The following is a 21,564-nucleotide window of genomic DNA, read 5'->3' as shown; positions in this document are numbered from 1 at the left end:
GGCTCTTTCTCCAGGGGTCTTTCACGTGACACAGGGCCTGATCCTGTTAACTGGAGATGATGGGGATGCCCTTCCGCGTCCCCAAGCAGATGCTCTACCTTTGAGCCATACGCAGCCCCACTAAACGAAGGAGATGCAGGTAGGGAAGACCAAGTTGCGCTGCTCCGTTTAGTTATGAGGCCAGCAACAGCAGAAGCTGCTAATCTAGGCTCCAGAGGGGCTGGGGCTTGCTGGGGAAGCTGCAATCCCTCCCGACCCTTGGAGATCTAACCCCGACACTGCAAGGCGAGCCAGGAGACTGCGCTCCCCTGCTTGGGGGTGGGTGCAAGCGGTTCTGACCAAGGAGAGTCCCACAAAGAGGGCAAGTCTGAAATGAGGTAGACTTTTCAGCAGTTGCTAAAAACTTTATTAAGACAAAAATGTACAAGCCACAACGTAAAGTGCACGTAAGTTGCAAGCAGGAAAGCAGAGAGATGCCAGATGCTGGAAGGAGAAAGTGTTAGCTCAGGGCAGGAGAGGGAAGGCTGAGGAGGCCACTCCTTTTCTGCTCTGCTGAGTGGAAGAGCCCTCGGAGAGGCCTTGGGAAGCAGGTACAAGCACCAACAGCCACACCCTCTCTGCCCTGTTCCTGCAACTTCCTCAAAGGTTTGCGTTTTTTCTGTGCCTGCAGGAGAACAGCGGCCCTCTCTCCCCTCAGCATTAGAAGTGCCTCACGCTACAGGAAGGGGGAGTGTCTTACATACATAGTTTGGGGGGGGGGAGGCCCAAACACTCCAGCACCGTGAGAAGAACGCACCTCCTGGTCAAGTCAAATTCAAATACGTAGATGAAAAGACCAAAGCAGCCCCTGCTGTAGGCCAAACCTCTGACAAACGGTTAGACTTGCAGCCCCTCCAGCCTCTGACCATTGCAGCACTGGACAGCCTCTTTCCGCGAGGCAGCTACTTGAGCAAAAAAGAACCTGCCGCTTCCCCTCTAGCCAAAGCACAGAATACCAGCCCCAACACTGTTCCTGCGTGTAGCCTCGTGGAAGACTGCACTGCCGGGGCTCAAGCAGGCTGCCCCACTGTAGGCAAGACTGCTCTCCCAGGGAAAGGCACCCTGTACTTTCTTCCTCTGCACACCCACACTTGCTCCTCCTGGGCCTCCCACCTGCCTCCGCTCTCAGAACCGAGACTGCAGAACACAAACCACCTCCCAGCACAGCAGTCCCCCACAAAGGCGGTGAGACGGAAGGTGCCCTTTAGCTCTTGCCACCCACGGGGCTTGGCCCAGCATCTCTCTCTGCTGCCAAGGAAAGCCCCTTGGCTGGTGGCAGATGACTAACGGGGGCATTCCTCTGCTGGAGCCTCAGGGGACGGCTGCCCCAAAAGCCCTGCCCAGAACACTGCAGCAGAGTATTTATTCCCCTCTTGAAAGGAAGCAGAGGGAAATGGGGAAGAGCGGGCGTTGCCTTCCCTCTGGCAGAATGCACTCCATGACAGGCAGAAACTGTTAGTCTGCTGGGAAGCAAATGCAGGGGGGGGATCTGACAGTTCACTTCTCTCACCTATTGTCTGCTCCCAAGTAAGCCCTCCCCCCCCCCCTACTTCTAGAGGGCTGAAGCAGCTCACCAAAAGCAGTACAGGCCCGGAGGCACTCTGTAGTATTACTTCACATTTCAAATTCGCACCTTTAGAGCAGGGGTTTGGCCAATTAACAGAAGCCTACTCCTTAACATCTCTTCTCAAGTTGTGGCTAACTCTTCTTACTATGGCTTAGTTCTTCTCTTTGATGTGCCATCATGGGTAAAACACCACTCTGATGTCATGACTGAGAGTTCTATGCAACTCATGCGCTCCACCACAAAATTCAGTCCCATTAAAATACCACTTTTTGCTTCTCTCGTCCTTCCAGGCTCACACAGGAAACTCCTGTGCCTTGCCAGCCATCTCCCCATCTCTTCTGCAGACACCTTCCACTCCAGGCAATCAGTCCGTTTCTATCCCTGGCCTGCAGCTCAGCCACTCTGGGCCAATTCTACTAGTTCCTAGTCCAGATAAGAAAGACACCCCGTAAGCTTTCTACCCCCTGCAGCCACAGGGGGTCCAGCCCTGAGACTTGGCAGAGAGAATTACTCCATAAAGTGCTTGCCTTTTTTGTGCATGAACAGCCCGGAAGAAGACCCTGATTGCTGAGGGGACAGGGATTCAGCAGCACTTCCTCCCCAGCCTGCGAGCCCCTCCCCCCGCGTGCCCCTCAGGAAACCATCCCAGCTTTAAAAGTGCTTGTTTTCCTTTCTCCAAACGCTCCAACTGAAGCGCCTGACAGAGGAGAGAGTCCAATGAGAAGCCCCGGGCTCCCTTGGAGCAGCAGGGCCAGGCACAGGAAGAGGGAGGCAAAGGACACCTTGATCCACAGGCTTTGGAGGGAGGCTCATCCTCTCCAGGCACAGACCAGCAGGAAGCTCCGCCTCTCTTTTTGACAGCATATCTGGAAGAGAAATTTCTCAGCCTCTTCCCAGTGAGAAAGACATCAGGGCCCGTGAGCAGGCAGCCGCAGGACTCTTCCTGCAATGATTTCACTCCAGACTCACGGGACAGAAAGCATCCTCTCCCCGCTGCCTGTTCCAGGGGCTCCAAGAGCACCTTCAGGGAGGGGGGGGGAGCATAAAAACACTTGCTTCTCCTTGCGGCTATCAGATGATGGCAAACACTGTCATGACGGAGCAAAAAGGTGCCATTTCGCCCTCCCCCTGTGTGTGTACACACACACACACACGCTCTTTCTTTTACCACAAGTTCATGCCCTCTTTTGTACCAAAATCCATCACTGGCTTCTCAGGCTGCAAATTCCTCACCCCAAAGAATCTCTGAAGGGCACCCCACAGTCCACCGTTCCTTGCAGACAGGTTCGCTGAGGATGTGGCTCTCCTTGTTTCTCCCCACAGGCTGGTAACCAGAAGAAAGGAATACTTCCCGCTCCTCAGTTCTGCACAGGATTAACGGAGATGCTCAAGCCCAGCGCACTCCCCGCCCCTCCAGCCAGTATGCTGCATAGTGGGCTTCAACCCAAGGCCTGGTTCCGCCTTTCCAACACCACCTCACTTCCTGCCAAACAGCCAGAGGTCACAGCTTCCCAGGACAGCATCAGCTGGGCCGCTCTCTCCCTCTGCAGAAAAGGAATCTGGGTGGAATGAAGCTCTCTCAACAAACACAGCAACGAAGGAAGCAGCATGGATCCAGACACAGCAGCTTAGCAGCAGCAATTAAATGATGTCTGTTTCTCTTTCTATGCCGACATACTTGAGCGCATCTGCCTGGCTATACCTACGGGAAGAGAGACCTTGCAGTCAACAGCCACATTCTCTTGCCAGCTGCCTGCAGGAGACCCAAAAATCACAGCATGGCCTCACCTGTAATCAAAGAAGAGCTCTTCGCCTGCCTGGATGGCTCTCTTGGCAAAGATTCCAATGCGATGGTCTCCATTCACCATCACCACTAACATTCGAGGGGAGAGAGAGAAAGAGCTCAGGGCAGCACCCAAGGGCTCCAGCTGTATGATGCTCCCCCACCCCAGCTGCTGATGATCATGGGCTCTCCAGAACGCCTGCAGGCTGAGTTCCTCTTTCAGTGACAGCACAGGAGGGAAGAGAGTTCCACAGACACCCACCCACTTTGGCACAAGATGGGACCAGAAATGGGAGCTTCTGGATCAAATTCTGATCCTTGCTTTTTTCCCACAGAGATTAGAAACGTGTGCTTGCCCTGAAAGCACTTCTGCTCCAGCAACTCCGTTTTACATTAAAGGCCACAATCTAAGCAGCAAGGTGTGGCCCTCATGGCATTCAGCCACAAGACATAAGACCTCCTCCCACCCCCCTACTGTCTTCTGTCAGGAGCTATGGAGACAGCTCCTATCAGCACTCCAAGCCCTTCCTCTAGCTCAGGCTGCTCTGCAGGCTTTTAAAATCTCCTCTTAAACAAACAAAAAAAAGCCACGGTTACATATGTGCAATTGGGAAACAGAGCCATACAGTTTGAAACAGTCTTATTTACTGAAACTTTGAAAGACATGCCTCTTGCATCTGCCTTTTCACTTCGGAGCTTACTAAGCCAAGCCCCCCTGCCCCCCCCCCCACAGCAGCAACCCAGGAGGGCTCTTGACGGGTCTCCCACGAGGCCAGCCTTCCCCACGGAGGGGGGGGGGGGAGGCTCTGCTATGATGCATGGGCCAGCAAGGCCCCCCTTCCTCACCTTTGGCATAGCAGTTGGGATTGACAGAATGGTTGGCAAAGCGGATCTTGTTGCCTTTGCGCGTTGCATCAACAACGAAATCTGTCCAAGGAAGAGAGATGAGAGAGCTGAAATTGAAAGGGACTCAAGGCTGGGTCTACTGCACAGGCTGAGTTCTAGCGAAATCAGCACAGGAGGGCCTCTGGATCCCCACCTCTCCCCCAGTGCTGGCTGCTTCTCCTCTCCTTCCCATGACTTGAAGAGGCCACTTTGGAGCTCCCAAAACAGCTAGTTACCGTTATTGAGGTTGAAAAGGAAACTGGACATATATTTGTCATAGACCTTTCCGCGTCGATCGGCCTCGTCTTGGGAGATGAGCTGGGAAGAGAAGGGACGAGAGAGAGGGCAACGGAATACTCCGCTGTGACTCATCTCTCAGACTTCTGCAGCTGCACCCAAATGGGCCCCCCCGAGAGTGATGCAGAACCCAAGTGCAGCGTAGAAGCCATCAGTGAGAGAGCGAGAGCGTGAGCGCACACTTGTGCCTGAGAGAGGACTACCACAACAAGGCCAGGGACGGCAGCCCAGGGTCAGCCTCAGGCAGGCCTCTCCCCTCGGGCTCCATCTGCAGCCTGCTTCGGTGAGAGAGACCAAGGCTTAAGAAAGAGGCAAGGCTGTCTTGGTAACCAAAATGAGCCTAACCGAAAAGCAGTGCAAGCAATGAATCCAATGGCAGGCAATTTCCACCCGCCCTCCTTTGCCTCAAGGGTTTAGAAGAGGACGAAGCACAAACACTCCACACAGGCATCTGATGGCTAGGCTGGGATCTTTCCCACCAATTGCTGTGCCTGTTTTCTGGCAGGAGTGAGTTAGGTGGATTAACACATGAAGTCTCTCCCACCCCCCACCCCGGTCTGTCACTCAGTCTTGCCTACTCAGACTGGCAGTAGCCTGGCTCCCAACTCACCTCCCCACAGTACTCGGAGATAAATTCATTCTTTTGCACGGCCTCCTTGATGAAAGTCCCCCAGCCAGCCACATCGGATGGAGCCAGCAGCAGGTGCTGAAAGAGGGAGAGGTCAAGGTTGCTGCTGCCGCCGCCAGCCCACAGCTCAGCTCACAAGGAGGAAGCCACAGATCAACATCATCATCCCAAGGAGCTGCAGGATTAGGAAGGCCCAAAGGAGCCATGGATTCAAGAGCCCTGCTCAAAACCAGGAGATGTCTGCTGCCCTCACCAACCCAGGCAGGCGTCTCTCCTCCCAAGCCTGCAGCTGAGGACACCCCATGCATCTTCAGCAACACACCCAGACTCCGGAGCAGCTCCTGAGGCGGCGAAAGGCTTGGCAACACCTAGCAAAGGTTTCAGAGGCTGCGGCAAACACTCCCCCCCCTCCAAAAAAGCATTTATTTATATAAATAACATTTGGGGGAGGGACGGTGGCTCAGCGGTAGAGCATCTGCTTGGGAAGCAGAAGGTCCCAGGTTCAATCCCTGGCATCTCCAAAAAAGGGTCCAGGCAAATAGGTGTGAAAAACCTCAGCTGGAGACCCTGGAGAGCCATGAATGTGGCTGTGGCTCAGTGGTGGAGCATCTGCTTGGGAAGCAGAAGGTCCCAGGTTCAATCCCTGGCATCTCCAAAAAAGGGTCCAGGCAAATAGGTGTGAAAAACCTCCGCTTGAGACCCTGGAGAGCCGCTGCCAGTCTGAGAAGACAATACTGACTTTGCTGGACCAAGGGTCTGACTCAGTAGAAGGCAGCTTCATATGTTAGGGGAGGGACGGTGGCTCAGTGGTAGAGCATCTGCTTGGGAAGCAGAAGGTCCCAGGTTCAATCCCTGGCATCTCCCAAAAAGGGTCCAGGCAAATAGGTGTGAAAAGCCTCAGCTTGAGACCCTGGAGAGCCATGAATGGGACTGTGGCTCAGTGGCAGAGCATCTGCTTGGGAAGCAAGAGGTCCCAGGTTCAATCCCCGGTATCTCCAAAAAAGGGTCCAGGCAAATAGGTGTGAAAAACCTCAGCTGGAGACCCTGGAGAGCCATGAATGGGGTGGTGGCTCAGTGGTAAAGCATCTGCTTGGGAAGCAGAAGGTCCCAGGTTCAATCCCTGGCATCTCCAACTAAAAGGGTCCAGGCAAATAGGTGTGAAAAACCTCAGCTTGAGACCCTGGAGAGCCATGAATGGGGCAGTGGCTCAGTGGTAGAGCATCTGCTTGGGAAGCAGAAGGTCCCAGGTTCAATCCCCGGCATCTCCAACTAAAAAGGGTCCAGGCAAATAGGTGTGAAAAACCTCAGCTGGAGACCCTGGAGAGCCGCTGCCAGTCTGAGAAGACAAGACTGACTTTGATGGAGCAAGGGTCTGATTCAGTAGAAGGCAGCTTCATAGGTTCATATGTTCTATGCACCCTCATCATTCATACCAAGCAGCTTGCAAAATCAGAACATGTTCAAAATTCAAGTGCCTTGATCCAGCCTTCCATCTGCCGGGCCCGAGTTCCTTCCCACGGCTAACAGGAGAGGAATGAACCGGCCACACCGAGGGAGCTTCTAGCATCCGCCCCCCTCTGCCCAGCAGGGACGACTGTTCACCCTTCTCAGCACCACTCCCGTGTCTCCACACCACCTCTCACTAGCCCTGCCCCTCCCCGACATACCTTCTTCAGGCCCCGCTGGATGCTGCAGTTCTTGCAGGAAACCACCTTGGAGTCCCAGTGTTCCGAGGCCCCGCAAGTCAGGCAGAGATCCGGATCGCACTCCCGCACCGCCAGGTAGCACGGGCACTGCTTGGTGTTGCATTGGGTCTTGCACCGGCAGCCAGGGAAACGGTTCTGGCCTTGCAGGAAAAGCAGGCAGCTTTAAAGACACCCAAGAAAACAGGCGACAAACTACCCGGGAGAGGAGGACCCACCCACAGGAGGAAGCTGGGCCCCACTCCTGGCAAATCTGCCCAGTGCCTCGGTCCTTACAGTCCGGATTACACTGGCAGAACTTCTCGCAGAAATTCTGGGTCACGATGCAAGGGCAGGAGCTGTCGCAAGGGTGCTCGGGGTGGTCACAGGGCTGATAGTTGTACACCTGAGTGGATGAATTGTCTGCCCCAAGGAAGAGAGAGACACAGAAGAGGAAAGGTGTGAGGTGAACACCACAAAGAAGACAGGTGCCACAACTGCAGCAGAGGGCACTGTGCTCCAGGCAGTGCCAGTGGAGATGGACCCCTAGGACAGGAGAAAGCCCTGGGAGACTGAGCTTGCCTCTGCAGAAGGTGCAAACTGGCTCCAAGGGATAAAGTCTAGATACCACTTCAAAAAGTCTGAGCTCCTTCTAGCACCCACACCCAGGAAGGGGCAGTAGCGGCCAGTGGGGTTGCACGGACAAAACACTGCACCCCTGGCTGCAGCGAGACCCCGGGGAGGTGCCGAAAAGAAGACGGCTACCAGGGATGTTTCAGGCTCCACTGCTGCTCCCCAGAGGGGGATGGACCAAAGGACAGCTAGGCCACCAAGGGAGGAGATCAAAATACCTTTTTTAAGCTGGATCTTCCTGCAGTGAGCAGCCCACAGCCTTGGGGGGAGGGGAGGGGGAGAAAGAGAGAGAAAGAATGCCCTGATTGCAATCTGTTTTGGTCCCCAAAGACAGCTGCTCAGAAGTTTCTCTCGGTGTCTTTCCCAGGCCCCTTCAGGGGATTCAGGGCACAGCAAAAAGGGGCAAAGATCCAATAAAGGCCAACCAAGTGCCAAGGAGCCCCACCACATGGCATGGCGGGTGGGAGGTCTGGACTCCCTCCACCACCTCCCAGGCAAAGGGCTCTTCCTTCCTAGGCCTGCACCTGTGTTTCCTCTTCTTCTTCTGGGAGGGGTTCAGCAGCTCATTGGTGGGCAGCTTCGTTATCAAGGACTCCTTCACTGCAAACTGAAACACCTGCCAGAAGGAAAATGTGACATTGCAGACATTTATATCCTGCTTTCCTCCTCAGACCAAAGAAGCTTACCACCTTTTTTAAGCGCACAACTGCCAGGTGAGGTAGGTCAGGCTGAGGCAGTGTCATGCGCAGCACTTCCGTGAAACAGCGAGGACTGGAACCTCCTGAATCCTGGCCCAACGCCCAGACTGCTGCACCACTAGCTCAGCAAGGGAGAAAGAACCCCTCACCTCCTTGCACGTCTTCGTTCCCAGCAGCCGAGCAATTGAGCAGAAGTTGTTGAAGTAGGTTCCGTGGAAGACCCGGAAGAGGGATTCCTCCGCCCCTGTCCATTCAACGGGCTCCAGAGGCACGTCAGACAGGACTGGCTGGGAGATGGCAGGGCTCAGCTTCTGCTTCGTTGGCGTCTGGCAACGGGAGTTTGCCTCTAGAACAACCCGAAAAACAAGCGCCCAGCTGTGAAAGGAAGCACAAAGAGAAGCTCCCTCCCTTCTGCCCCAGGATAAAGTGCAAGAGAAGGGTACACACAAGCCACACCAGCCGGCTCAGACAAGAACAGACACAGCGTAGAGTGGGGACATCCCGCATGGCTATGTTGCGGGGGCACCACCGTTACTCCCTGCCTATCGAGAGAAAAGCACTCCGCACATGGCTCTAGCACGCCAGTTTAATTTATTCCAGCGAAGACCGGACCCGGGGCACAAGCCCTGTCACTCTTTCCGTTCCACCGAGAAGCAGGCGGTGGTCTGCTGAGATCTGCTTGTCCCTCCACTGCCAATTCCCCCTCCCACCCCACCCCTCACATAGCAACAAGGCAGCAGGAGACACTCTCAAGGGTGCCTCAAGTACCAGAGGAACTGGAGGCCCAGTCATTCCCCGTGTCTCTGTCACTGTCGCCTTCCTTGGCTTCAGTGCTTGTGGAGGCGGAAGCACTGGAGGAAGAGGAGGTGTTGAGGGTGGGGTGCCTGCGGCGGCGCCGTCCAGAGCACTTGGACCGTGGGTTGCGCAGCACAGCAAACTCCTTGGCGCCCTCCTAAAACCAAAACCCGGTCAGAGAAACACATGCACACGAGGAAGGAGGAGTCGCACGAGCAGGCGGAGGGGAATGTGGCTGAGGTGGACCGGGACACCCAATCGGGTCAGGGCAAGCTCAGCCGAGCCACCGCTCAGCTCAGACACAGGCAACAGCGCTACGAGCCACAGGCGAGGGAGGGTCCCTGTTGGCACCACCAGACCACCTTGCTTCGCTCGCTCCTGTGGCTCTCCAGGGTAGCAGCCCATCCAGAACACGCCTGGGAAGTCAGACCCCGCCAGTCTTGCCCGGGGGCCTTCTGGCACACAGCTCAAGGGCCGTGACTCTTTGGTGCCCTGACAGCTGCCATGCCTGCAGGAGCCTCAGCCCCTTCAAAGAGCCCTCCCTCCCTCCCCAAGCCTGCCCAGTGGCACCCCTAGCCGGGCTCCGCTGCGATGCTCCTTGCCCAGGGAGCTCCCAGGAAATGGGGCGAGAGGAGTTTCCTTTCCCAGGGCCCTGAGCCACTGGAGCTTATTTCCCACCAGGTATCTGCGCAGGGGAGGGGGGGCCAGAAGCCAGGAAGCTGCCCCTCCTCTACTGGCCAGGCTGCCAATCTCAACAGAGGGGAGCAACAGAGGCCACCTGCAGGCTCCATCGGAGGCTTCTTGAGTTTTGCAGGTTCCTCATGGAATGCTAACAAGCAAAAGGAACACCACAGAATCTCTGGCAATGATAACATGGGGTTGGGAAGGGGAGGCAGGGTGAGCGGGCGCTTCCAGAACAGTGTGGCCCCTCTGAACCCACTGTCTCAGAGCCCCCCCACACCTGTAAGTTGTTATCACACCAATACCCTGGGGAAAGGTCAGCACCCACTGAGAAGCCTTTAAAGGAGCACAGGCAGAGTGGAACATGAAGCGGGAAGCCTGTGACCAGAATCCCCCGTCCTGCCCAAATAGCTATGGAGAGGGGTGCCCCCTGCTGGGGAAAGTGAAAGAAGTGCTTAATCCTCCCCTCTTGGGTTTCCCATTTTTTTTCTCCCTGTAAGCACGTACGGTTTCCTCTTCAGACAAGCAGACATACCACACCCGACACAGCAAAGAGAGCAGGGAATTTCAGTCGGAAAAGGTCAATCAGAAGAGATCCTCTGCCCCAGCTCTGTCTCCCAAAGCCCATGAAGCCCCTTTGTAGCTACTCTGCTTGAGCAAGGACAAAAGGACCCGCTCAGCTCTCACAACAGCTCTCCCATTTACATGCAAGACCTTTCTGTCCCCTGTACAACCTCCGAGTCCACGTACCAGCCACAGGAAGCAGTCTGGGCCACAAGGCTCCGCCTCCACTTTGGTCTCTCGGCTCTTCCGCTTGTATACATTGGGTGTTGCATGGAAAGCTGAAAGACAGGAACCACTCTGCTCAGGCTGGAAGGGGAAGCAGTTGAAATAAACAGCGCAGGACTGCAGGCCTCCAAAACAGAGTGCGACTCCCTCCACACACACACACACACTCTTTCTAAAAGGCCAAGGGATTGCACCCGCCTGCATCATCCAATATTATTAAAACTCTGAAAACAACTGTACTCAAATTTAACCCCACCCAAGCAGGAAAACAAAAACCAGAACCAAATCTCTTGAAAAGAATTGCTGAAAAACCCAAAGTCTCCATTTGTTATCGATTGATAAACCAAACAGAGCTGGGCTGCCCAAGGACACTGTTTGTCACCAAGCAGAAGAGGCAGCTTTTATACCCCACTTTTCTCTACCTTAAGGAGTCTCAAAGAGGCTTCTTCCTCTCCCCACAACAGGGGAGGTAGGTGGGGCTGAAAGAGCTCTGAGAGAACTGAGACTGGCCCTAGGTCACCGTGCAGGTTACAGGTGGAGGAGGGATCAAACCAACACTGAATCTAACCAACAATACTGCCTCGAACTGGAATTCAGATCCAGCTGTTTTATTGTCAGCCTTTCATGATGAATTTTCACAGATGGGTGAAGAGGGCTCGGAGTGTTTTGTTTACCAAGCCAATTCCTGTGCTGTGCAAACAAATTTTAAAGAGAGAGAGACAAACAGATAAAAACAAGGCAGACAAGATGGGCAGCCGTGTTTGTTTGTCTGCAGCAGCAGAAAAGAGCCGGAGTCCAGAAGACTGGCAACATTTGTGGCTGCAGGAGAGGCACTTGCCTAAGTCAGTGCTCCCTTCTTCCGAAACAGCTAGAATGTGAGTCCGTCTGTCCTACACAGTGATTTCAGATGCTAAATTACGTTAGCAGGCAAATAACAACAGCAGGTGGATTAGGTGTGATATGCGGAGAGGTAGCCGGCATGGAGAAATCAGCATTGGTAACAAACTCTGTGAGAGGCACAAACCAATCCAAAGGACTGGAGGTGCACATGACAAAGGAGAAGTTTGATCCTGTTGAGAGGCAGCCCTTCAGTAAGCTCCAGCACACCAGGAACTGCACAGAGCTGTAGGGAAAATTCCCCACCACAATTTTTGCTGCTGTTTCTTTGAAACAGTAGCTAGCCAAGGACGTTCACTCGTAAGATGGGACGGAAAAGGCAAGGAGCACAGGGGAGGGGTCAAGAACCGCGTCTGGCACTTACGATGGAGGAAACAGTCATACTTGAAGCAACGTCTACAAAAAAGAGTGTGGAAGGAGTGCAGGGCCTGCTCACGCTGGACTGACTTGGCACACGGCCCATCAATGTTCGGGGTGCACTGTGGAGGGAGCACATTTGGGTCCGACTCTTCCGTCAGTTCTCTGTATCTGCAGGGGAGGAGGGCAACACACAGACATTCCAGCAGTGCCCTGCTCTAGTTGATGGGTGAGGCTTGCAGCTGGACACAAAAAGCCCTAACTTGGAGGGACGGTGGCTCAGTGGTAGAGCATCTGCTTGGGAAGCAGAAGGTCCCAGGTTCAATCCCTGGCATCTCCAAAAAAGGGTCCAGGCAAATAGGTGTGAAAAACCTCAGCTTGAGGCCCCGGAGAGCCACTGCCAGTCTGAGAAGACAATACTGACTTTGATGGACCAAGGGTCTGATTCAGTATAAGGCAGCTTCATATGTTCATATGTTCACTTCTGAACTACCACTTTTTGGAAAATTTATAACTCCTCTAGACCTTAGTACTTTGTAGCTTCAAAACTGCTTAGGCCAGGGTGTTAGATGTCTCGCCTGGAAGCCAAAACCAGCCTGCCCAGGGCTTTAATCAGACCTGTGGGGCTATTTTCTCTCCCCCCCCCCCCCCCGGCTCCTCCTGTCCTCACCCTTTGGGAGTTTCCTGCTCTTTCTGTCTTGTCTTTGCATGCTGCAGCAGGAAGCAAAGCTGCAAAGAAAATGCAGAGTGGGTTTTCCATTAAGGTCTCTGTGCCTGGAGAGACAGGGCCCAGAGACCTTAATGGAAAATCCGTTCCACTTTTTCCTTGCAACTTTGTGCTGTAATGGGTTTCAATGGAGTGGAGATCACTTTCAGCATTCCTGTAGCTGGCTGAAACTCATGCTTCCTGGAGTTGTGTCCTTGCAAATAATGGGTTGATGCTTTGAGTCAGCTTCTGCTCAATGGACCTGACCTAGTGAGTACTCTTAACCTGGGAACCCACAGTCAAAGGGGAATATTACACTGGAGAGTCCCTGCCAATCTGAGTAGACCTGGGGCGGTGGAGAAAAGTTTGCAATGCCATTTCATTGTTCTCCCAGGCTCAGAGCACTTTATGTTTTTAGTTTCTGCTGTGATCCTTGTGCTTTTTCTTGATGTTTGATTTTAGAAACTGCATTGCCAAATCCCATTATTCCCCCACCTTTCATGTTTTCCCAGGCTCACTCTATTTTATATTTTTAGTTTCTACTGGGATCCTTTTGCATTTTCTTGATGTTTTATTTTTAAAATTGCATTGCCAAACCCCACTATCCCCCCATCTTTGTTTTAAACAAAATATTGCAAGAATTTTAAGCACGCTCTTTCATTGTGTTTGTCTGTGTCCTTTATAAAGTTTATATCTCCGCTACCTAGCATTACATTTTATGACACACATAACCCAGCCCCACAAAGTCCCATTTGTGTCAGATTCGGCCCTTCTAACAGCCCTGGCTTAGGCTGCAAGGAACAGCCCGCAGATAGAGTCAAGACCCACAGTGAATCCTGATACAATTGTGCAATCCCAGCCACAGGGCAATATGTGACATCGTAAGATCAGAGTAGGAAGAGGCCACAAAGCAGCTCTTGCCTGTAAGCCACAGTCGGCTGCTGTCCGGCCACCAACGGATCAGCCCACAAAGACCCCCACTTCCCGCTGAGTAAGCAGAGAAGAGGCACATGGCAAACAGCTCTCAACTAAGCATGTCACCAGACGACACCCAAGCCAAGCTTCCCACAGTAATCAGAGTGCAGGTTGATCTTGTGTCGTGGGAAACTGCCGCTGGAACGCAATGCTTCCCCATACAAATTCAGAACGTATTCTGGGTACAGATCTTGGGAGTTTATACCTTAGTAAACAACTGTCATCCCCAACCCAGAAAAACAGCAACAGTGTTTGGGTCCTGTTAGAAAATCCTTACCTCTCCTTCATATCCTCTGGGAAACCATTTTCAGGGAACATTGATGAAATAGCAGTAAAAATCATGTCATTCGGAAAGTGCTTCTTGGAACATTTCTTGCTGCCTGTATCAGGTGGGAAGGGAAGAAGGAGCATTTCCAAACGAAGGCACATGTTCCGTTTTCCAGGAACAGACTTTCGACACAGGAGAGGCCGAGAGAATAACCAGGAACAAACTACTAAAGAGTGAGCACATGCCTGGAAGCCACACTGTAACATAAACACCATGAATAAGTCATAGAAGAGTTGGAAGGGACCTCCAGGGTCATCTAGTCCAACCCCCTGCACAATGCAGGAAATTCACTAACGCTTCCCACACACACACACACACACATCCCCGCAGTGACCCCTGCTCCATGCCCAGAAGATGGCAAAAACCTCCAGGATCCCTGGCCAAACTGGCCTAGAAAAGAGTTGCTGACTGAACCCAAAGTACCAATCAGCATTTCCCTGGGCATGTAAGAAAGGGCCACAAGAACTAAGCACTGATGGAGCCTTTCTTGCCCTCCCTCTCATGATCTTCCTATTTCACAGAAGCAGCACTGCTGCCAAATGGCCATCTAGCCTCTGCTTAAAAACCTCAGAGGAAGGAGAGCCCACCAAGGAAGGAGAGCCCAACCCCTCCCAAGGAAGCCTGTTCCACTGTAACCAAATCATCTGTAACAGCTTCACTCTCAAGACACTACAAAAGAGAGAGAAGGAGAGAGGGGCAGAGAAGAGAAGCAAGCAATGGCACACGTGGCTGTTTGCCCTTCAGTCCAGACAGGTGGCAAGACTGGCGGAGTTATGAAGGCAAGAAGGAAGGAATAGAGAGAGACTTACTTTCCACAGAAAGCCGTTTTCTCTTCCGAGTGATGGGCAGCTCTTCCTTCCCAGCTTCCAGTTTGCCCTCGGCGGCTTCGTGCCCTTCATCTTCCTCCTCAGAGTACTGATTCAGTGCATCGACCAGCTCGAGGAACACAGCATCACTGATGAGGACTGAGCTAGACAGCATTTCTGGAAGAGAGAACTGGACCTGCCTTATCAGGAGAGACTGGGCTGTTGCGCCTGTGCAGACACGGAAGCTGGTCCTGCATCCTGGCAAGAAAGGCAGCCGGAGCCCTGCCGACAAAATGATGCTCGCCTCCAGCCTGGACAAGCTGAGGAGCATCCAAAATGAGGATGACAGTCGCTTTCAGAGAATATGCTAGGGATTCACAGTCTTCCCCCACCCTGAGGCCTCCAGTTACCTTCCTCTCCGTGTACTTTGCCATCGTAGTTGTTGATGAGCTCCTCAATGAAGGTTTCATCTTCTTCTTTCACTTCATCTCCCATATAGGGGATGTTGCACAAAACAGTTTCGTCTTCCACCTGCAGAATGAAACAGATACAGCCTGTGAGGTCCTCCATCACTTGCCCACTCACTAGGACAGCCCTATGGTACAGATGGCACAGGCCTTGTCCCACAAGTTAAGTTTATAGACCTGAAGCTCTAGCTTCAGGAAGCAGGTCCTTGCACTCAGGAGTAACTGGGGAGTTCTTCCCAGAGGAGACCCGCCAGAACACAACACTTGGGAGACAAGGAAAAAATAGTTTGATGCTTACAGGATGAATATTCAAAATCTAGCTCTCTGCAAACTCTAATCATAGTTTTAATAGCATTACTGTACACTTTATGTACACTACAAAAATGACATTAATGTACACTTTATGTCATTAAAGATTTGACATAGTAACTTGTATTTGTTTGATAATGCCCAAGATGTCTTTGTGAAAGGAAAGATGCAAACTACAAAGATATTTGACATAACTTGGAAAAATCATTCCTTTCTCTGAACTTCACTAAATTGATCATAAACCAAAGGCAATCTATTTTGGACAGATTTACTTGGACTGCTGGGTTTTAGGTTAAAGACTCTGACAAACCCAATTTTATATTCTAAAGTCATAAAGAGATCCAAGAAGATCCAACTACACCACCTATGTAATACCTTTCGCAGGACCAACCCAGCGACACATAACATTTACGAATATATTATTTAAAGGTTTATTTTTTTATATCTGCCCTTGATGAGCAACTCTAGGGAACTCAAAAGCTTAACTAATAAAGGCATTACACGGATGGTGTTTCTAGCCTTTTTGTTTGGACTAGTACAACTGCAAATAATTTACCAGAAAAGCAGAGACAGTAAGAGAGTTAAGAAATATCAATTTTTTTAAAAAATGAAAAAAAAAAATTCTTATGAGGCAGCTGTAACACTGAAAAGCATGAAGTAAAACGATCAGAAGGAGATTTCAATACTGCCTAAGGGATTAGGAGCAGGGTTTCCACTGCCACGGGGGTTTTGTCATGCCCACGCAACTACTGACACAAGTCTGAAAGAGGGGCCCTTGGACAGTTCTGGAACACTCCAGCCAACTGACCGGTCAAATAGCAATCAAGGATTTTAACAACACAATCCATGTAACACTTTTTATTATGACCAACCCAATGCCACATGGTGCAGTTATGTGTATTGCATGGATTGTGTTCCTGGTTTGGACAGGATAATTACTTTTGGAGCACCACAGCAATAAAGTCCTTCTTTCAAGTATTTTTAAAAAGATTAACTTCTTTTAAAACAAAAATAAACTATTCAGTAGTTTGAACTTTCTCTTACTTAGAGCAATCTCTCTCCTATTTTAATTCAACTAATACATTTGGTTTTTTCAGCATCTACAGTTTTGCTAGATAGGAGTCCAATCTCTCACAGGAGCGTTATGGCATACAGTCAGGTCATAGGGAAGGGATACTCCTCAGATCCTGCAGCAAGCAAGACGGAGTCAACTGTGGTCCTTTGCCACCAGCTACTACCACCAGTTACTTTGTCGTCAGTTACTACTTTCAAACTAAATTAGAGCAGGAGAAGTCTGCCATCTTTCATTTACAGCAGAGTTTTTAAAGAGTCCAAAGGAAACATTTTCATTTCTATATGGGCTAAATAGGCATATGAGATGACAAGCTGTGAAAAGTTCTCCATTCTGTTGGCAATGCTGGAATACAACAAGAGAGGGGAACATCTCACTAATACCTCGAGACCTGGGCCAGTCGAGTACAACCCTCCACAGGAGAATGGAGGCTGCTGCAAAGGCCATTTACACCTCAAAGGGCAAACAAAATGGAAACTGGTTTGCCAAATGCTCCACTGATGCTGGACTGAAAGAGAGCAAGAAAACCAAACCATGACAGAACAGCAACCTCTTAAAACAATACAATGTTTATAAAGTAGAAGCAAACACTATGTATAGTCTCATTGGAATAACACAAAATACAGCAACACTTCACCATTCAACAGGTAAAGAGAAATAGTCTCAAAAAGAGACTATTTAGAAAAATCTGCATTTGCAGTATTTAAAAAGAGTGAAGGCTTTATCTAGTTCCGTTCTGAAATAACTGTAAACTTTTTCAAGGAGCCTATATAGCACAGTGGACCAGGGCTCTCAACAAAGAGATGAAACTATTGTCGGGCTCAAGACCCCTGCGGGAGAAGAGACTCCAGGTCTAGAGAAGTCAGCAAGCACCTAAAATAGAGACACACTGGGCTGCATTATTAGTTTGGAGTGCTTGGGACTTAATTTCTTGAGACTATTTCTCTTTACTTACGAAATGGTGTATTGCTGTATTTTGTATTAGTCTAATGAGTACGTAGCAGCCCTGTGAAGCAGAGTGGTAAAGCTGCAGTCCTAAGCTCTCTGCTCACGATGTGAGTTTGATTCCAGAGGAAGCTGGATTCAGGTAGCTGGCTCAAGGCTGACTTAGTCTTCCATCCTTCCGAGGTCGGTAAAATGAGTACCCAGCTTGCTGTGGGGGAAAGTGTAGATGACTGAGGAAGGCAATGGCAAACCACCCCGTAAAAAGTCTGCCGTGACGATGCGACGTCACCCCAGAGTCGGAAACGACTGGTGCTTGCACAGGGGACTAACTTTTTAAATGAGTATGTATATAGTGTTTACTTCTACTTTATAAACGTTGTTACTTCTAGTGTTTACTTCTACTTTATAAACGTTGTTATTGCTTTAAGAGGTTGCTATTGTCCATCGGGTCGCAAAGAGTCGGACTCGACTGTACGACTGAACAACAACACATTTTGTCAGGGTCTGGTTTTCTTGCTGGCTTTGTGCTGTACAGACCGTGTTGTTCCCTGTTTGTTGCATCTTGCTTGGACTGAAAGAGAGCCAGATATATCATCAAGAAATCATTGTTATTGACCAGCCTGTGAGTCCTTTACTGACCAGCCTGTTTGGACTAGCAGCAATTGGCAAGTGACTGATCAGTCAGGATTTTTGTTCAGCTGTTGTGCCAACCCAACGCCCACAAAAGCCTCTCACAGAAACAACCCAAGAATCCCCCTATCCAGAAGACTGCAGAGGGAACAGGGCACTTGGCAAGTACCACCTTGTCTATTACCATCTAGGCTGGTGAACTGGAGCACCAATCAGCCTGAAGCTGTACGGAGCCTGTTCATTGTGAGAACTCATAACCAAGGGAGCTTATTCTCTACCCGTGGCTTCTGACCCAACTATGTCACACCTGAGACTCATCCAACAACTCATCCAGTGTTGTTTTCAGATTAACCCCATTCACCTGAAAAGAGCCCTGCTACCATCAGGGGCTGGGGATTAGGAGCACAGACAACAAATACACAATAAGTTTTAAGGAATGCAAGCAAAAAGATCGTGCAAACACAACAGGTGACTGGAATGCAGACACCCCTCAAAGAGACACAAAAGCCTGAATAAAGAGCACCGCAGTCAAAGAAAGCAGCTGGTGTGCAAACTGCCATCACACAGCACAGCTGTGACTCACCATGAAATTCTGCTGGAGCGGGGACCAGGAATACATGATGGGCACCAGGGCCACGGTGTTGAGGGTCCGCATGAACAAGGTCTGTGTGGTGAAACTGGGGAAGAGGCTCTCAATTGAGCACTAGAACAGGGAGAAAAGTTGGCATTGATAAGAAAGAGTCTGGAGGTCCCCCCACCCAAAACAGGCCTCTTCCTGCCAAGAGCCACTCAGAGTGGAGGGCTTATCAGCAGGACTAGGGAAATAGAACCCCCAACTTACATCCCAGGAACAGGCTGGAATTTATGGAAACAGAGACACACTCAAATTACCAAGCCCAGTTTCACCACTTGGGCTAGGCTAACAATTACCCTGATAAATCATTACTAACTGGCTCTTACCCCTTTGAGCATTTCACTTGTTTGTATGAACTGAAATTGTTTGTATGAACCATAGCACTAGAACATACTGATACTGATATTTTAACAGTTCTTTTTATGTCTTATGTTTTATTAGTGTTTTATTTGTTTGGTCATTGTTTCCCTAACCTGTGAGCCGCTTTCAGCCTGCTCTTGGCGGGGAGGGCGGGATATAAATAAAATAAATAAGTAACTGACTTGTTTAAAGTGACTGGTCAAGAGTAATCTTGGAGAGAACATTTTAACCTGTTTGGCCCTGGGAAGGAACTCTCAAATTAGGGAAGAAATCCAAAAATCACATAGTCTTGGGCACAGTTGTATCAAGATTCTGGTACTGAGGACAGGCTCCTGAAACTCTGGGTCATGGGACAAAGGAGAGTGAGTATGGTTTTAATAAACCCATGATCACTGGATTTAACAGGTTGGAGCCTCAGGAAAACCTCACTCAGGTTGCCTACTAACCTGCTTAGACACATTTTTACCAGGTAGCTGGGGGAGGAAATAAGCCATTCCATGCAAGTCCACTCCCAAATGTTTCCCTACGACTACAGGGAAGAGTAATTTTTAAAAGAAACTAAAACTCTCGAGCACGATTCACACATTTTAAAGTCTTTGTGACCCCAACATAGCTCAACAGAGAATCTGGAAGTCAGAAGAAGCACTTAGGCCGGCCTCGATTTTCCCAACCTTAAGTACACCCAGGGAGCTGCTATTTGGCCTGCTGAAAAAATATACACGCAGCCATCAGCACATCATGCTAAACAGCCACTTCCTGAAGCTGTTTCAAGGGGGGGGGGGGAAGCTTCAGCTCCCCCCCTCCATATGCAGTGAACTATCTGAATCAGTCCCGCATGTTCCTCAGAATTAGGTTCCAAGCAGAAAACTCCAGGTGGGTGTTTGAGCAGGATCCATAATGCCACAAGGACTTCATAAAACGAGCTGGCCCTCAGTGGGACACAGTTAGCATGTCTGATATGGGCCAGTCTGGTTAAGCTTTCCAAATGTCCTCCTTCAAATTCCAGTGAGAAGACCACACGCTATGGCATGGCAAAAAACAACGCAGTGCTTCATTTTGGGGGTATGAATACCAAGGCTGGAAAATCAGGCCCAATGGATCCCTGTGTCCCTGTAAGACACCATGCAGAAAGGCCAACAGCAGCCCAATCAGAATACCTGTTTGAGAAAAGGATGTCCCCTAACCAGCTTCATTGACTGAATAGGCTGAACTCTGAGCTTCTTCCAGTCTTCATTCAGGATGTTTGTCTTTTCTTGTACCTTTGCATAGTTAGAGGCAAACAAAGCCTATAAACAAAAAAGAGACGCATACAAATTTTTTACTACAAACTGCATCTGTAAGCATCAAAAGAAGAGAAATCCTCTTGACAAGATGCTCCATGCAAACTCCTCCAACTTAGAAATCAGAAAATTTATTGTAAGCCTCCACCCCGATCAAGGAGGCCGGCAGAGTTTCAAAGTAGAAATCCACAACATTTGCACTGCTGCTACTTCAACAGATTATTGTGGTGCTTAACAAAAGTTTTGCGACAGAAGCTCACATGGACCAGACTCCCCATACAAAAGCTTTTGCTACAATCAAAATGTTTAGCCTTAGGAGCTAAAAGATTCTTCCCTTGGGGTAGGGTGGCTGAAGCAATTCAACAGACTTTAAAAGCCCTTGTGGAATTTATGCTTCCTCCCAGTTAAGCTGAGATCAGCCCCTCTGGAACCAGTACAGTCTAGCTGTCTGTCCCATCCTGCTCAGATCCAGCTTCAGACAAAAGCCCCTCTTCCTTCCCCCACAGATGATGACATCAGAGAGGGGACTGGAGCTCTACTAACAATTCAAGAAAAAAAAAAGTCTTGAATTTTAATATAATTTATAGTGCTGTGGGGGAGGGTGTAAAATTCCTGCCCCGTCCCTTTGAGAACAAATTGAGGGTGAAAAGTGGGATAAAAGCATACATTTCAAAAATGAGCTCTATTTTTCCGAAGATCATAACATCAAAGTTCTGCCTTTCAGTATCATCCTTTCCCTCGCACGTTTCTCACACGGACTGTTTATATAATTCTGCTTTCCAGACAGCTGGAGCTCTAAGACTAAGGAAGGAAGAATGCTTGAAAGGCCACATACTATCTAGGCACCAAGAAGAAAATCAGCAACACCTTTCACCTGCCCTACAGCTTTTCTGTCCCTACAGCTTTTCTGTCCATAGCTACGGTACAACTTTACCTTTGCTCCCATGTTTGCCTGAAACCTCTTGAGCTGCCTAAGGCGCATGTATTCTGACTTGACTTTCCTTTTCCAATAAAGAATGCACTTTGACGTTGGTGGGACTGGAATCTCCATCTTCCTGGGGAAAAGAGAACAACCAGAAGATGGTGTGCTGACAAGTATTCTGGTGAAGGGCAACCTCTAGCACATACAGTTAACTAGGTAGTGCGGACCATATAGAGGATAAAAAGTCTGAGCCGCTTTTTCAAGGACATGTACACAGGCCTATGACCTGCATCACTCACATTGGCTTCTCCTGCATAACTTATTCAGCAAAGAGCTGTACTACCATATCGCTTGTAGAAGTTATCACAACCAAAGTCAAAGACAATGCTGACCATCACT

The 21,564-nt window shown here is 50.1% G+C and overlaps 1 protein-coding gene across 1 annotated transcript; it reads right to left on the bottom strand.

The window, feature by feature from the left end:
• Positions 1-383: 383 nt before the first annotated feature.
• Positions 384-21,320, bottom strand: EZH1 (enhancer of zeste 1 polycomb repressive complex 2 subunit). The gene is made up of 19 exons (XM_060255934.1): positions 21,178-21,320; positions 20,121-20,249; positions 18,553-18,672; positions 14,957-15,077; positions 14,550-14,723; positions 13,690-13,792; positions 11,739-11,902; positions 10,439-10,530; positions 8,981-9,164; positions 8,362-8,558; positions 8,039-8,130; positions 7,733-7,773; positions 7,179-7,304; positions 6,867-7,045; positions 5,182-5,277; positions 4,511-4,592; positions 4,236-4,316; positions 3,395-3,479; positions 384-3,308 (listed from the first exon to the last, which is right to left on the bottom strand). The coding sequence occupies exons 1-19, from the start codon at positions 21,292-21,294 to the stop codon at positions 3,248-3,250; spliced, it is 2,244 nt and encodes a 747-aa protein (XP_060111917.1). The 5' UTR covers positions 21,295-21,320; the 3' UTR covers positions 384-3,247.
• Positions 21,321-21,564: the final 244 nt, after the last annotated feature.

This window comes from Heteronotia binoei, chromosome 15, assembly GCF_032191835.1.
Source record: "Heteronotia binoei isolate CCM8104 ecotype False Entrance Well chromosome 15, APGP_CSIRO_Hbin_v1, whole genome shotgun sequence".
In the NCBI taxonomy this organism is placed as follows: domain Eukaryota; kingdom Metazoa; phylum Chordata; class Lepidosauria; order Squamata; family Gekkonidae; genus Heteronotia; species Heteronotia binoei.
The sequence above is the reverse complement of the archived record's forward strand: the minus strand, read 5'-3'. Positions and strand labels throughout refer to the sequence as shown.

Excerpts from the sequence above, each read along its gene's own strand:
- EZH1 (XM_060255934.1), bottom strand. The coding sequence starts at position 21,294 with ATGGAGATTCCAGTCCCACCAACGTCAAAGTGCATTCTTTATTGGAAA. Across the intron at positions 7,774-8,038 it reads AAGAAGAAGAGGAAACACAG|GCTGTGGGCTGCTCACTGCA; the intron begins GTGCAGGCCTAG and ends CCTCCCCCCAAG. Across the intron at positions 3,309-3,394 it reads GAGCTCTTCTTTGATTACAG|GTATAGCCAGGCAGATGCGC; the intron begins GTGAGGCCATGC and ends CTCTTCCCGTAG.